The sequence below is a fragment of the Pundamilia nyererei genome, unplaced genomic scaffold, assembly GCF_000239375.1.
Source record: "Pundamilia nyererei isolate P.nyererei 1_Seehausen unplaced genomic scaffold, PunNye1.0 scaffold00080, whole genome shotgun sequence".
Lineage (NCBI taxonomy): Eukaryota > Metazoa > Chordata > Actinopteri > Cichliformes > Cichlidae > Pundamilia > Pundamilia nyererei.
The window spans coordinates 2,761,189-2,776,195 of NW_005187481.1; the positions used below are offsets into that span (position 1 = coordinate 2,761,189).

Here is a 15,007-nt window from a genome sequence, read left to right on the forward strand (position 1 = left end):
AATACCAGAATAGGGAGGATGGTGTAGGTTTAAGTTTATTAGATTGATCAGTATTGCTGAACTATGAAACTTTTTTTTTTTGCATACAGGTATAACAGAATAGCTTTAGTGGTGTTGTTGTTTTAAACTTGAGTATGAACTTATACAAAATGCAGCAAGATATTAAAAAAAAAACAGTTTTGTTGATTAAAAAACACTATATTGGATTCATATCGGTATCGGCAGATATCCAAATTTATGATATCGGTATCGGACATAAAAAAGTGGTATCGTGCCATCTCTATTCAGTACCGTTGCGGGCTTTGAGCTACAATCACACTTTTTGCCAGATTCAGTGATCTGATTGGTCAGAATGTTTCTTTTCATCGGAAAACTTAGAAAAATTCAGCTTGGTCCCAAAAAGTACATGACAAGTTTGTCCAGTAAAATTACACGGTCACTTGCACAGTCACGTGCACCAAGAATAAGTGAGTCTGAAAGATATTTTTAACACTTAACCAATTTTACATGTCTGGTGTATAAAGGCCTTAAATGTACAATACAGCTTAAAGTTACTGATGCAAAATTAATTCTGCAGGAGAATCAGCGCATTCATCAACGGACAAATTCAAGGGACCCCTCCCTCTCGAAATCTGGTGTAAACTCTCCTCAGTACTCATCTGTACTCTGTGGTCCGAACAATGGAGGTTTTACTTCCAGCAGTACAGGTGCTCCTTCCAGTCCTTCTACAGACAAAATGCTCAATGGCAGAAAAGATTCACCAGTCATTCAGCCGCGTTGTCCCAGCCTCAGTGGGCAGCTAAAGCTCCAAGAAAGTCCCAGTGTCATCCCGAGACCCAGTCGGGGATCAAGTACATCTCCGACACCCCATGCTGGTTCAAAATCTAGGCTTTCAGACCTCAAGTACAGGAAGACCTCACAGCTCCTCTGCTCACTGCAGTCTCCCCACGATAGAGCAAGAGTGGACAAGCCTGAGAGGGAGTTAGAAGATAAAAAGTCTGAATCCAAACAAAAGTATAAGCTGCTGAAAAAGGAGAAGAAGGGTGACGTTCCAAAGATGGGCAGAAAGGGTGAGGACAGAAAAAGACGGAAGAAAAAAGAGGAGAAAAGGTTGGCCGAGAAGAAAAAGAAACGCGATAAAGCATCTAAGAAGGAACGGAAATTAGCCCTCAAAATGAAAGTTACAGAACAGGAAATGTTTTCTTCCATCTCTGTTTCCACCTGTCTAAGTGAGGCAAAGATAAGTAAAATGCAGACTTTGAACGGAGAGAATCAGGCCCAGTCACCACCCAAACACAAGCACAGGGACAGGAGTGAAAAAGGAGAAAAGACTACGCATAGGTCATCCACAAACACCCTTCATCCCAGGCCCACTTCACAGCAGCCATCCTCAAAGTCTGAAAATCACAAAATGCTCAAAAAGAGCAGCAGTGCCCCAGAAACCCCTCTTCCTAAGAAAACCAGCCACCACCAGGCCAGCAAGCGTTCCACCATCGTCTCAACCCAACTGGAAGGTGAGCCAAAAGCAAAGCCAGATGACACACTCCCTTCCCTCTTATTTAAAGCCTTAGCGCCTCTCAGTACAGTGTGCTCGGCTGGCTTAGAGCAGCAAGGTGGGCAGGGAGGAGTTCTCAATGCTCCAGACCTTCAGCCTGTGGCTGTGATGGGAAATTTAAGGGAAACGGGAGACAACCTTGCCAACACACCTCCTGTGCTTAGCTGGCAGGGATCTCCAGTATCAGATCTTGGAGATGAGGAGGAGGAGCTAGAGAAAGGTGTACTAAGCAGACCTGTCCTCCAGCTCAGCCCCACTCAATGTCTTTCACCCCCTCCTGTAGAGAGTGAAAGCATTGATCATATGAGTGCAGAAGATTATTCCCACAGCAGCATGTCTGAATTCTCTGATCTACCTTGTACAATTGAACAATTTCTGGAGGAAGAAAAAGAAGCGATGATGGACAGCAGCAGGAAGCTGTCTGGCTGTCCCCTTCATGAGTTTCACAATGATGACGCAGGTCTTGATGATGTCTTTGAGAGCCTGGCCACCTTACTTGCCAGCCAGAGGGTCGCGTGCCGAGGTGGTCCATTCGGCGGTCCTCCTGCTAGTGATGCCAATGGAGTGAAGTACTCTTCCTCTCTTGAACTGGGCCCAGATATCCACTGCCCCGAGAGTCAGGACTTCTTCCCTACATCAAATTCCACAGAATCCTCCGAACCCAGTAATCAATCACCAGTTCACATGACCTCAGACACACTTGAAGAATTCTGCAGTCAGACAGATGTGAGTAAGCCAGCCACCAGCTCAATGGTGCAGGAAAAAGAGAAGGGAAATGAGAGTTATGTACAAGATGTGATGAAACAAGACAACAAGGATGCAGCAAACCCGATGGAGAGGACGAAGACTCTTTTGGATGGGGCACTGAGTGCGGAGCTGACTCTGACCACAACACATACAGTAATGAAGATGGTAAAGCAAGCTCCCTCTACCAAGGAAGAAAGTGGAAACGGCACAAAGACAGAACGTGCAGGCAAAGAGAAAAAGAGAAAACAGAAGGTAAAGGATGGGAAAAGAGAGGGAGCGATCAAGATTAAGATAAAGAGAGAAGAAAATAAGGTCATCAGCTGTAAAATTAAAACAAGTAGAGTACCCGATGTAAAAGACAGCAATGCTTTATCTTCAGTGCCAGTTATTTCATACTCAGCCAGACTGGTCAAAGACAGCATGAAGGGCCAGACTCCTCAGGAAAATCAAACCCCAAATGGCAAAGATATCAAAAGACAAAAAGTGGACACTGGGAATTCAAATGCAACAACAGATGAGAAGAAAGGGTTCGTTAATGAGACTGCCTGTGTAGTCGGAAATACAGACGTTACCACCTCAAATTCAACATCAGCTGTATCAACAAGTCCAACCAAATTAGATCGTCCTGCACCAGCAAGTAAAGTGGACCCACTGAAACTGAAAGCGCTGTCCATGGGCTTGTCTAAGGAGCTGAAGATCCTCTTGGTTAAAGTGGAGAGCGGCGGAAGGCAGACATTCAATATATCAGAGGTGCAGGAGCCCAGAATCCCAATCCCACTTTCCAAGATCAACATCACAAACACAGCCGCTGATGTGATCAGAGCATGCAGGTGAGTATAAAGCTGACAAATGTGCTACCAGCTCACTGAGTGTTATTCACCTCTCTTAATGAGTATTAATGCTCTGGTATCATTTTTTTTCCTAGGGGGGCAAGTCTGAAAGGGAAATTCAAGGAGTCGTACTTGCCTCCCGCATTCTCGGTTAAACCCAACATTGCAGCAGAGACCCCCATTCCTCGTGATAAGCTGAATCCTCCTACACCAAGCATCTATGTGAGTATGTGCTAATTAATGGAGCTCAAGTAACCAGACTTCAAAAGTAATCTTGTTTTTAGCCACGCTAACAGGCTGGTTCTGCGGATCATGTTCTCAGGCTAAGCTGGTCAGTTAGCCTAAACTCAAAAACCTGCTAACCTTTCTAGCCTAGCTTAGCCATTCTCAACTTTTGAAAGGTTAAGAATGAAATCTCTTGGAAATTTAAAAAAAACTGGATGGATTGCAGTTCAATTAATTTTTATGGATATACAACAAATCCCCATGTTAACATTTAGCTCAGTTCTATTTCTTGGCCCGTTTATTGGTTAGCAAGCGAGAGCTATCCTAACACACCTTGTTTGAGAAATCTGCAAATTTCAAACCTACTGTGAGGACTTTTCCCCTGGTTTCCAGAGAAATGTTCTCCAACACTGCATTCAGGTCTCATCATGGTTTACCCCGTGCTGTTTTCACAGTTGGAGAGCAAGAGGGATGCCTTTTCTCCGGTTCTGCTTCAGTTCTGCACTGATCCCAAAAACGCTGTTACGGTCATCAGAGGCCTCGCTGGCTCCCTCCGCCTTAGTAAGTTTAATTACTGTTAAAAAATAATTTGACTTTATTGTTTTGTTCAAATCATCACACAAGAAGCAGGAAAGGTCAAATTAGGCACAGATTGTTCAGATAAAAAAAACTGGTTTGTCATAGAAGTAGTGGATATTTTAATAGTACTGTATCTTGCTATATAACCCATTTAAATTTTGTTAGCCACATAACACTTCCTGCTTCATCTTTCACATTTAAATGCAAAACATGTATTCTCAACTGCGATTGATGGCTTGGCAACCACTCTTCTATGATTGCCGCTTTGAATTCATTTGCATGGCAACACCGGTCTCAGCAATTGAACAGGGAAAAAAAAGTTTTGTTTTTGTAATTATCTGGTAATTATCTTTCTCTGTTTCTTTCTCCATCGCAGATCTTGGTCTGTTCTCAACCAAATCTCTGGTGGAGGCCAATTCGGACCATGCAGTGGAAGTGAGGACTCAGGTTCAGCAGCCTGCTGATGAGAACTGGGATGCAAGTGGCGCGAGTCAGACATGGCCCTGCGAAAGCAGCCGCTCACACACCATCATTGCCAAATACGCCCAGTACCAGGCCTCCACCTTTCAGGAGAGCCTGCAGGTAGGCATACTCTCATGTTACTTTTATGGCAATTAATGTTGGGTAATTAAATAACTGACTGAATAATTGAGTTGCACCAGCTTTTATTTCAGCTCATGGCTAAATAGATTTTAAAGAAATATTGTATCACATGTTCTAATGTGATTGCTGACATTGCTAAATTTGTTGTTTGCCTGCTGGTGTCTTTTCACCCCTGAATATCATTTTTTAACGGACACTTCAGGTTGGAAGTTCAGCAGCATTTGCTAGACCAGGGTATTTTAATAAAGCAAACAAAAAAAGTTCAAAATAGGGTGTATGGCCAGGTGGCTTCAGGTCATTTCTTCTGTCTGTTAAAGAGGAAAGGGGATTGACCAGTAGAGGACATGGGCAACAGTATGTGACCCAGTTCCAAAAGGCTCCTATATCATTACAGTCTGTCTGCCCATTTGCACAGTCCACTGCATTAAGCTCCATTTTAAACCAACTGGCTTTTAGTCAGAGTGCATTATAAATCCCTCCCAACAAGAAGTGCGCATCAATGCAGGCTTTCTTACCACACCTGTTTTGTGACCGATATGGAGGAAGCTACACATGCAAAACAAATAAGCACTATCTTTGGTGTTGAAAAAAAGAAACAGATTACAGCTGTGATTTGAATATGAAGGCAGTGTTTTGGATCGTCTTGCATATATTACCAGGGACAGAAATCTGAGCCGTCCATTTCCTACTGCTATGCTTCTTGAAGAATAAAGGCTGCTAGCTCTTCCATGTATCAGCACAGAAAAAAACCAAACAAACAAAAAAAGAGGTCATGAATGAATGTAATCATAGGTCTGAATATAAGACAAGCGGGAACATTTTGGGAGTGTTGTTTTTAAATGTCTGAATGAAACAGAAGGTTGTTGGGTGCAGTTATAGGCACGTTATTAATGTGTTCATCTGATAACAGTATAAAACAAAGCATCCAAGGATCGCAAAGTTCATGTTTCTGTCTGAGAAAGGCAAAGCTATCTCAAAGCTAAAAGTCCTGTCCCGTAGTTAAGAGAACCTTATTTATCATGAAAAAATGTGGTGATCTTTTCTGTGTTAGACAAATGTGTTAACCGCTATGCTATAGACTGGAATTAGGTTGAAGTGGGGTCCATGAACTAGAACTTAAATGTTGGTTTACTTGAATAAACAACAGTGATTTGCAGTGTGTTAAAAACATTTTTAAAGTTGTATGAAAACTAATGTTTTGCAAACTGGAGATTAGCTTCTTTTTTGTCATCTCAGATGTGTGAGATGTATATTTTTCAAGAAAGAATCCATGCTTCTGTAAATAAGCATACATGTGTTATGTGTTCCACTGTGAATGATAATTCAGAATTGTTTTATATTCTTAGACTTGTATTTACTTTTGATGCAGGTCTGTCCATCGTTTAAAGCATTAGGGGGAAACTAACAGTATTTTAAGGTATTTTGTTCAAAGGTTATTTGAATAGAATACATTAAATGAAGGTTGTAGGTTAGTAAGCAGATGTGTAGTAGTTTGTGTTTAACAATTTAAGTGTCTGAAGTGAGGAAATCAACACATGCAGGCAAAAACGTGATTGACTTCACAGATGTCTCTGTCCAAAACTTACCTTGAATTTATGTAATCATGCATTTGTTATCAGTTATAAGCTAAGCTCATGCAGATGTATTATAGGAGGAGAAGGAGAGTGAGAATGAGGAAGATGAGGAACAGACTCCAAACCAATCGGCGGCCACAAAAGCCGCTCTGACACTATCCAACAGTAAAGGCAATCATACCTCAAAAGCCAGTTCTGCGTCCATCTTGAGCAAAGCTCAGCCTCCTCATGCCAACAGCTCTCTGAGGTTAGTGAAAAACTGTGATCTGTTCGTGTAAAAGGTCACAGTATTACAGCGAAGCATATTCATGTTAGGCTTGTGTCTCTCCCCAGCTCAGAGCAAAAACCTGTTGGAAAGATCATTAAATTCGGGACCAACATAGATCTGTCTGATCCTAAAAGGTAAGATCATGTTAAACTTACCTAATCGAGGATCCACAATCTCTCACATTACCTTCTTTTTTTATGACTTTTTTTTTTTCAAGGTGGAAGCCCCAGCTGCAGGAGCTGCTGAAGCTGCCAGCTTTCATGCGAGTGGAATCCAGTAACAACATGCTGAGTCACGTCGGTCACACCATCCTGGGCATGAACACTGTCCAGCTTTACATGAAGGTGCCGGGCAGCCGTACACCAGGTAAGTGCGTGTCTTGACTCAGGAGGGTGTTTTTTAATGTTTCAAATGAGGGATAGCTCAGTAGGTAGAGTGGTAGCCCCATGATCGGAGGGTCAGGGGTTCGACTCCACTGAACGGCTACCTTGAGGTACCCCTGAGCAAGGTACCGTCCCTACACACTGCTCCCCGGGCGCTGCACTGGCGGCTGCCCACTGCTTCACTGGGTGAATGGGTTAAATGCAGAGGAACTATTTCCCTATGGGGACTAACATGCACACTTTGCTTTTCAAATTAAAAGGACTGCTTGTGTTTCTCATCAGGTCATCAAGAGAACAACAACTTCTGCTCAGTTAACATCAACATCGGGCCTGGTGACTGCGAGTGGTTCGCAGTCCATGAGCACTACTGGGAACTTATTAATAATTTATGTGAAAAGTGAGTTAAGAACTTATTCAGTTGAAACAAAAATGATACAAAAGATGTTACTGTAGCCTGAATTGCTTTGGTCTTTCCTTCAGGCATGGAGTAGACTACCTTACAGGCTCCTGGTGGCCAGTTCTAGAGGATCTCTACAGTTCCAACATCCCTGTGTACCGCTTCATCCAGAGGCCAGGCGACCTGGTGTGGATTAATGCAGGGACTGTGCACTGGGTCCAAGCTGTGGGCTGGTGCAACAACATTGCCTGGAATGTGGGACCACTCAACTGTGAGTTACAAGGACAAAAATAAAATAAGCCAAAAGCAGCAGCTTCAAACCTCTTTGTCTAAAGTTACTACTTAAATATGCTGTTGCCTTTTGTCAGCCACTGTTTTGTGTTTGCTTTTTTTTCACTCCTCCAGCATACCAATATCAACTCGCCCTGGAGCGCTTTGAGTGGAACGAGGTGAAGAAGGTTAAGTCAATCGTTCCCATGATCCACGTTTCCTGGAATGTGGCTCGCACAATTAAAATCACAGATCAGGATACCTTCAAGATGATCAAGTAAGATGTGTGTTTGCATCTACAGAATACATGTGTGTATGTGAGGGGGCGTTAGTTTACATCTTTCACTGTCTTCCCCTCCCTCTCTGTCTCCCTCTCTCTCAAACACTCAGACACTGCCTGTTGCAGTCCATCAAGCACATCCAGATTCTGAGAGACCAGCTGGTGGCTGCAGGGAAGAAAATCTGTTACCAGAGCCGCGTGAAAGACGAGCCAGCCTACTACTGCAACGAGTGTGATGTGAGTGACTCTTCTGTTGTGTGAAAGAAGTGAAAGCATGATACGAGTCCCACTTTCAAAAGTCGAGCGCGCCGTTAGTTTAATCAGGCTATGAGGTCGCTCAGCTGACACCCTTTTACACATCCAATTGGCAAATCCATCCTAGAAGATGCTGTTTGTGCTGCTTTAGCTTTCCCTCAGTGCTGCATACCTGCAAGCTGCTTTGTAACCCTCCTCTGCTGTAGCTGCTCCTTTTCATGCTGTTTCTGGCATAAGCAATGTTATATCTGCAGTCGCTGATACCTGCTTTGTCCTGTGTTGGGGCTTTGCTTTGGCTCTCCCTATGTCTGCATATAGAAGGGTCTGGAAGGTTCCCCAACAGAGTCATACCACTAAATATGAACTAATGCTTGACTAAAGTGGTGCTGACTACACTGTGTTTGTGCAGGTGGAGGTGTTTAACTTGCTGTTTGTGACCAGTGAGAACAGTAGTAAGACGACCTACGTGGTGCACTGTGAGGACTGTGCCAGAGCTAAGAGCCCGTCGCTGACAGGAGTAGTGGTGCTGGAACAGTATCGGACAGAGGAGCTGATGAAAATCTATGACGGTTTTGTGCTGGTTAGTATGATTTTATAATCTCTAATGGTCACTTTTTAATCTGGCATCTGGAATGAATTAAATTTATTTATTCAGACTGTTTTTTGTTTTTGATGGCATCTCTGTCATGCATTTGGAGCTACGGTGCTGTGAACAAGTATTTCCCCCGTTCTTGATTTTTTTTCCCCCACATATTTGTCATAATTACATGTTTCAGATCATAAAAATATTTGACAAAAATAACCCAAGTAAATACAAACTGTAGTTTTTAAATGAGTTCAATTTCATGGACTGTGAGCAGGCCTGCAACACATGTCTAATCAAGAAACCACTTTAAAAAAGCTGTCTGACAAAGTGGAGCAGGCTAAAAGATCTGAAAAAGCAACACATCATTATCATGAAACAACTGAGAAACAAAGTCGCTGAAAGAAAGCGTTATAAAGCCATTTCTAAGGCGTTGGGACTCCAGCAAACCACAGTGACCTATTATCCACAAATGGAGAAAACTTTAATGGCCGGCCTACCAAAATTACTCCATAAAGCTTTTAACAACTCATCCAGTAGGTTATAAAAGAACCCAGAACAACATCTAAGGAACCCACTCATGATTCAACAGTAAGAAAGAGACAAAGGCTCATCTCATGTTTGCCAAAAAACATCTTGATGATCCTCAAGAAAATATTCTGTGGACTAACTGGACAAAAGTTGATTTATAATTATTTATTTATTTATTTTGCATCATGTAACGGGAACAGAGCACGTCATAAAAAGAACATCACACCAGCAGTCAAACATGGTGGTGGATCTGTGATCGTCTGGGGCTGTTTTGCTGCTTCAGGGTCTGAGCGACTTGTCATAATTGGTACAACCATCAGTTCTGTTCTCTACCAGAAAATCCTGAATGAGGATGTCCTGCCGTTAGTTCGTGCCCTTAAATTTAAGCACACTTTGCTTATGCAGCAGGTCAGTGATTCAAAACACATCAGCAAGTCCTCTGAATGGATCAAAAAAACAGAATTAAGCTTTTTGGAGTGCCCAAAGTCCAGATTTAAATCCCCCAAAACCCTCCAATGTGGCTCACTTAAAACAAATTCTCTAAAGAAGAGTGAGCCACAATTCCTCCACAGCGATGTGAAAGACTCACTTCCAGTTATCACAAATGCTTAATTGCAGTTCTTGCTGCCAAGGATGACACAAGAAGTTACCAGGTTTACTTTTTCACATTTTCACTTGGTAGGTCTAGATAAAATTCTGTATTTACTCAGATTATCTTAGTCTAGTATTACCATTAGTTTGATGATCTGAATCATGTAAGTGTGACAAATATGCAAAAAGCTAAGAAATCAGGAAGGGGTCAAATACTTTTTCATGGTATTGTTTTAGCGAAATTACCTTCCTACGTTTTCTTTTTAACAAGCTGAGCTAGCAAATTTGTGAAGTTCACAACCAAAAAAGAAAATCAGAATTTCCCTGTAACTTTTATTTTTTTCCAAACAGCTACATTGCTTCACTTTACAAAGTGATATCATCTTGCTTCCAAATCATGTATTTGTCATTTCAACAGAGAATAGTCATCATTCTCAAAAAGCACACTGGGTTGGATGAAGTGCTGTTTACTGGTGGCTGATGTGACGCTATTATGTTAATCCAGCCTTTAGAGTTTCTCCCTTTAGAAATGTGTGAATGAGACTTAATTTCTCTCGATTTCTCTTTTTTGTTGTTTTTTATTGGCTTTGGTTAACCTTCCCTAGAACTGCTCTCATCTACCATTATACATATCAAATAAGTCATGTGTTATTTGGCTAAAATTGATATTACTTTTGGCCATTTTGTAAAATTAGGGTTCACATTATGATTTCTTGCTGCAGTAAGGGAGTCTGCTAGGTTCCCTGTCCTGGTGCTTTTAAATAAACAACATCCTTATTGCAGATACTAGTTGTCTGCTTTGAAAAATAGTCCGCAGTAATGCAATGAATATTTGATAACAGCTCTTTCCAAACCCCCAGCTGAACTGTCTCTCTTCCTCTTTTTTTTCTCCCCTCATCCTTCAGACTCCAACTCCCTTCTCAAAGTGAGGACTCCTCCACAGTGTCTTTCAGCCATAACCAAAACTCTAATGGCAGCACAAATGTTGCCTTCAAGGCAATCTGTTCCTGCAAACACTGTCTCAATCAGCCAATCACGTTTACTCAGTATTGTTTACATCACACTGTAAGGTATGGATACTCAGCCAGTCCAACTATATAGCTCACCGTCTTCCCCATACCAGCTGCTGATTGGACATGTGTTTTGAAATAGAATGACTAGACTGGTACTTTTCACAAGAAGCATTTTAGATAAGGACAGGAGAAAAAAAACACAATGTGAGCACTGCTAGCACTGAAAATCAGGTGATGTATTTTCAACGGACACTGCTGTGATTCAAAAGCGTCAAGTAGCCAGTTCTGTGTATTGATTCAGGTACTTTTATGCAAATTCAGTAGAACTTTTTTACACCAATCTAGTTATTCTATGTGTCCATGAATTTGCTGTGATTCTAATGTACCAGCAGGGGAAACGCTTCATAAGAGAAGTAGCTGATTGTCACATTTGGCATCGTACTGGTTTCTGTTTCTGGTTATTTGTTGTTGGGTTTTTTTTGTTTGTTTTTTTCATATTCAGGTAAAAGCTCTGACATTTGTAACTCCTGTCTGTAAACTCTCTGAGGTGCTATTCCAATCTTATTTATGCTCGTTAGATGCTTAAAAAAAGTTTTACCAGCCTAGAAGTACACCACATTGGCCTTGTGAACTTTAGAGGAGAGATAATTAGAAGATTAAACACACACAAAGGTTTTATGTAAGCATTAAAAAGAAAAAAACACAAATTTTTATCAGTGTCTCTAAAATACGGGTTTAGCAGAGGACTAAAACAGTTTTGTTCTTATTTGAAAATGAAGTGTGCAGAAAGAAAAACGAACTTGTCTTATTTGTTTTTGGCTTCTTCACAGGTCTAAATGGTGTTAGGTGTGGTTCTATGACACATGGAGGAAAAAAGGCATTGTGATGTCTTTTTCTTTTCTCTTTTTTTATTATTGGAATGGGCAAACAGTCCCAGTTTTATACCTCTTTTGTTTCAATATTCTTGTTTCTAGATGACAGAGAAGATAAATAATTGTAAATTGTGAATAAATTTATGGGATACGCAGTGGTGTGCATAGATGGGGTGCGAGAGAGCAGGGGTCGCCGTTCGGGTTTATGTCAGTGAAGTGCTTGTGAAGTGAAACGTCCGGAGGGACACACAATCATGTTATAATGCAAAAACCAGTGAGGTCAGACTGCAGGCCGCGTCAGTATCGTCGGTCCTGAAGGGTCCTGAAGGGTCCAGCTCGGTGCGCTGCTGCTCAGAAGTTTGGGTTGGTTTCGGAAGATTTTTTGTTTCTGAAATAGAAGCATATTTGGTTTTTGTCTAATGAGGCATAGTGCTGATCAGACATGTCACATGCTACAAAACAATTTCTGATTAATGGACAAAGTCGTCATTGCTTCGAAGAGAACCATCACTTCTGTGTTCTGCGGTGTTTCCTGTTACAGCTTTATCGTGCTAAAAGGCTATGTGGTCGTCAGAAGAGTGTTTTTGTAAATTAAATGAGTACATGTGAAAATGTTTTTTGAAGTAACGGAAGCAGTAAATTTGGCTCGTTCAGTTGTAGCCAAAAAGAAATTGACAAACTAGTTCTAATCAGAATGGAAAGAGATTTTGGAGAGGCTGGTGCACAGCTGAGGAAGAGGAAAAGTCCATCACTGACTAAAGACTGGTTTGAGAAACAGGTACCTCACAGGTCCTCACCTGGCATCTTCAGTGAACAGCAGCTACATAACGTCCGTCTCAGTGTCAGCAGTGAAGAGGTGACTCCAGGATTCTGGTCTTCAAGCAAAGTTGTGAGGAAAAAGCCATATTTTGCTGTTCGGTCTTCTGCCCGTCTTGTGGCTTTTTTCCTTTGTGACACTGCTTAGACGCCTCTTTACTGCAGATGTTCAGACAGGCATTTTATGGGCGCTGTTGAAGCTGCCAGAGAAGACGCCATGTGGCATCTATTGTTCAAACTGGAGACTCAGATGTACTTGGATACTTTATTGGCTGCACACAAGGACCTCCGACTTCTCTTGGTTATAAGCAGATTGTGCTGGTTCAGAGAAAGCTATCATATACGCTGTTTTATTAAATATTTTTGAAGAGCTTCATTATTTAGAACATAAACCTTCTTGATGAAGCAGCTGCAATCAGTCAAACAAAGGCCAATGCTGCAGCTTCCGAGCATGATCACTTAGCCTTCTAACTTAATAAACTTGTATCAGGTAACAGTGTACCGCTGGAACACACGATGCTTCCTGAAAACAGCCCTCCATTAAAATAGTTACTAATGATGTATAGTTAACGATTCCGGTGGTCACTGATTATCATTTACAATGTGTCTAATTTAAACTAATGTAACTTTAAACTAAGTAATTTCAATTTTTTTCCAAAAACAAATTACTTTTTTATTCTAAAAAAAAAAAGTGCACCAAAACTTTTGAACAGTATTGCATGTTCAAGAGCGGCTGAATGTAAATATGACAGGAAAGACCCAGATTTCTTTGTTTAACAGCACATCAAATGATTTTCATTGTCATTAATTCATTTTATTGCTTATATTAGTAATGGCGCATTTATTGTTCATATGACCTACTTTTATTTTGCGTTCACTTTTACTTGGCTACAAAATGTGCCAAAGTTGATGTAGCTTCACATGTTGAGATTTTAAGTCACATATTAATGCAATCTATGATGATGTTGTTTTTTGTTTATAAACACAACTAATTTTGTCACAGATACTTTTTTAAAAAAATTCTAAGCTACAAGCTAAAAATCTCACGCGTGCTCTGTAATGTAGTGTGACGCTGGGAGGCTGGTTACCATGCTGTATGCGCCTAGCGCTGCTTCAAAGTACATTCAGCAGCTTTTCTTCTTTCGTGCTCGCTCCACAAGCTCGGGTCTGTTTTTATGAATTTGGATGGCGGTTCAACCTCACTGTCGTATAACCATTATAATAGAATGCCCACGAATGACATCTTCCACATCATACCTCTGCCCCTCATTAGCCTGTGCACACCATTCAATGTACATAATGTATCTGTTTTCAGGTTTGCTAGAAGACTGTAGATTTGTTCTCAATCAGAAATTTTAACTCGTCTTTGGTCGGACTTGTCCACCTTAGTCATTTGTTTCTGTTGTTGCTATATTAAAATACACCCTAAAAATATCTTGTTTCACTGTAGTTTAAATAACTGCAATGGGAAATCTTTCCCGCTTTTATACCTCTTTTTTTTGTTGTCAGTTTCGGTTTTTTGGATCACAGAGAAAATGGAAAATTGTAAATTGTGACATTATTTATACTGTACATTGTCGTTTTCGTATATATTTATTGCATATCAAAGGATACGTCACTTGACAAGGGGCTACAAGGTATTTTAAAAATGTAGTATGGTCATAATGTGTTGATAGGGGAAGTGCAATCAGGGGGGTGGTTTAATTTTCATGGTGCTAGACCCCTCCTTGCCTCAGTGCCCCCTCATTAAACAGCATATAATGATATATGAACATAAGTCAGTGATACAACTCAAACCAACCATTTGGTGCTCAGAACCATTTCAACACAGTTTACTGGTAACAGAAATGGAATGATGTCTTTGTACTGTATCTAACAGATAAATACGAGATCTTTTTTAACATTTTTTTTTCCATTGTATGAAATTCATAATCTTGTGAGGCATTAGTGATTTTATGATGAGCATTAGCAGTAGTTGTAACTCTTGACACTTGCAGAGACTTTTAGGGATGTGACTTTTAATGGCGTCGAGGTTTTTCGTGTCTTGTCTTCATTATTGGGATTATTTGGAGGGTGTAATAATGCTTCTTTTTCCCCCCTCTTGACTTGTTTGATTTATGCTGCACTTACTGTTTGAAAAAGAACTCACATAGAAGAAAAAACCTGAGCCAGACCTGTCTTAAATCCCTCTGTGATTTTTCTGTGACATATTGTATGGTTGTTCAAGAAAATAAAATGTTTTGATAAATTATCCCACAATGATTTTTTCCGACGTTTCATTTCTTTTTTGGAGTCCCATCGAGTACCTTCTTCAGTCTTAACTGGCTAACCCTCTCTGCTCTCTTTGAGATTAGCTCAATATGAGCGGATGTCTTTTACCTGATGGGTAAGCTACAGCCTCTATTTGCATTCTATGAGAAAATCTTAAAAAGAGCTTTGCCCGCCCACAGTTGTAGATGGCTCGGCAAGCCGCTTTGCAACCCAACTCCATTTATAAGCATTTAAAAACACGACTTATTTTATATGGTATCGTTTTCTAAGAAAGTGAGACTGAACTGCATGCAACTTGCTTCTGTCTGAATCTTTTATTAATTTGAATAAAAATTAGTTTTACAGGAGAATAAAACCTCGTGTT

The 15,007-nt window shown here is 40.8% G+C and overlaps 1 protein-coding gene across 2 annotated transcripts in view; it reads left to right on the forward strand.

Moving 5' to 3' along the window:
- Nucleotides 1–12,989, forward strand: part of LOC102193867 (lysine-specific demethylase 6B-like) — a 21,788-nt gene extending 8,799 nt beyond the window's left edge. For both annotated transcript variants that reach the window (XM_013912077.1, XM_005737917.1), the window contains exons 8-20: nucleotides 578–3,132; nucleotides 3,228–3,354; nucleotides 3,813–3,918; nucleotides 4,313–4,518; nucleotides 6,191–6,360; nucleotides 6,447–6,515; nucleotides 6,599–6,747; nucleotides 7,047–7,161; nucleotides 7,245–7,432; nucleotides 7,567–7,708; nucleotides 7,822–7,948; nucleotides 8,376–8,546; nucleotides 10,577–12,989. In XM_013912077.1, coding sequence (XP_013767531.1) covers nucleotides 578–3,132; nucleotides 3,228–3,354; nucleotides 3,813–3,918; nucleotides 4,313–4,518; nucleotides 6,191–6,360; nucleotides 6,447–6,515; nucleotides 6,599–6,747; nucleotides 7,047–7,161; nucleotides 7,245–7,432; nucleotides 7,567–7,708; nucleotides 7,822–7,948; nucleotides 8,376–8,546; nucleotides 10,577–10,600 — 4,149 coding nt within the window. In that variant the 3' untranslated portion in view covers nucleotides 10,601–12,989. The remainder of the gene's footprint in view (nucleotides 1–577; nucleotides 3,133–3,227; nucleotides 3,355–3,812; nucleotides 3,919–4,312; nucleotides 4,519–6,190; nucleotides 6,361–6,446; nucleotides 6,516–6,598; nucleotides 6,748–7,046; nucleotides 7,162–7,244; nucleotides 7,433–7,566; nucleotides 7,709–7,821; nucleotides 7,949–8,375; nucleotides 8,547–10,576) is intronic.
- Nucleotides 12,990–15,007: the final 2,018 nt, after the last annotated feature.